Source organism: Corvus brachyrhynchos, unplaced genomic scaffold (assembly GCF_000691975.1).
Source record: "Corvus brachyrhynchos isolate BGI_N302 unplaced genomic scaffold, ASM69197v1 scaffold10, whole genome shotgun sequence".
Classification (NCBI taxonomy): domain Eukaryota; kingdom Metazoa; phylum Chordata; class Aves; order Passeriformes; family Corvidae; genus Corvus; species Corvus brachyrhynchos.
In genome coordinates, this window is record NW_008236180.1 from 1,398,140 (window position 1) to 1,399,232 (window position 1,093).

Below are 1,093 nucleotides of genomic sequence, written 5' to 3' on the forward strand. Positions count from 1 at the left end.
TCTCCGGCCAACAGGGAGAATCAGAAGGTCCCCGTGAAGGGTCCCTGGCCCCCATGGAGAGCAGGGTTCCCGTGCGCGGTACCCGGTCCTCTACGTTCCTGGGACCCACGGAGAGTCCCCATGCAGGCAGGGTCCCTGGCCCCGAAGAAGGGTCCCTGCAGAGGGTCCCTCCCCACCACAGCCGCCCCAGGCAGAGATCAGTGCCCGCAGTGGTGGCCTGCAGGTGCCCTGCTCCGGCAGGAGCTTTGCCCCGCGTGGCAGGAGGTGGGCAGGGGGAGGCGGGGGGAGGCAGGGACTCTGCCTGAGCAGGGAGAACAGTTACCATTCATGCTTGCTTTTTCTTTGCTTATCTTCTCAAAATGCCCAGCTCATGCATTCCCGCAAGAGAGAGGACAGCATGATGTATTGATGGGCCAGGGGCTCCCTCCCCATCTCATTCCTGGCCTCGTGAGACCCTTATCCCCAGCAGACCTCACTCTGGGGTGCTTTCTCCCACGTTCAGCCCTGCACATCAGGGCTGCTCCTTGGCAGAGCCACGGACTTGGCCGCCGCCTCCTTCCTGTGTCTCAGCAGGGTGAGTCAGTGCCTCGCCGTGCCCTGCGCCAGCTCTGCCCGGAGCCTGGTCACTGCCAAGCCGGAATGGGGGACATCCACTGTGCCCTTTGCTGTGGCTGGAAGGGAGTTTCCAGTGTCTGTGGCGTGTCCCGCCTGTCCCGTCCTCAGTGTGTTCCTCTCACTGTCTGCATAACAATAGATAACTAGGTATTGTTTGTATCCCAGCTCTATTTTGGCTACTGTTGCTCTGCAGTCGCCCCTATGTCTCCTGGGTCCTCCTGCTGCCGAAAACCGGCTTTGTGCTGGGGACCCGGAGCCTGCACCCTGGGGCTGGCTTCAGCTTTCACGGCGGTTTTGAATTTTGTCCACATAAATGTTTATCCCTATCCATAAGCACCTGCCTGATGATTTGCATCGTAGTGCGGGATGCCAGCACTGCAGTTTGGGGGGGACCAGGCTGGTGTAGCATGAGTGGGGCTTATGGTCTCTGAGGAGCTGCAGGAGCAAATCTCTGCTGGGTGCCTGCCGGCGCCGGCTT

The 1,093-nt window shown here is 60.8% G+C and overlaps 1 protein-coding gene across 1 annotated transcript in view; it reads right to left on the reverse strand.

Annotated features, from left to right (window-relative positions):
• DBNDD2 (dysbindin domain containing 2) overlaps positions 1-344 on the reverse strand; it is a 7,431-nt gene extending 7,087 nt beyond the window's left edge. The window contains exon 1 of the mRNA XM_017732875.1: positions 323-344. Coding sequence (XP_017588364.1) covers positions 323-329 — 7 coding nt within the window. The 5' untranslated portion in view covers positions 330-344. The remainder of the gene's footprint in view (positions 1-322) is intronic.
• Between the last annotated feature and the right edge of the window lie 749 nt (positions 345-1,093).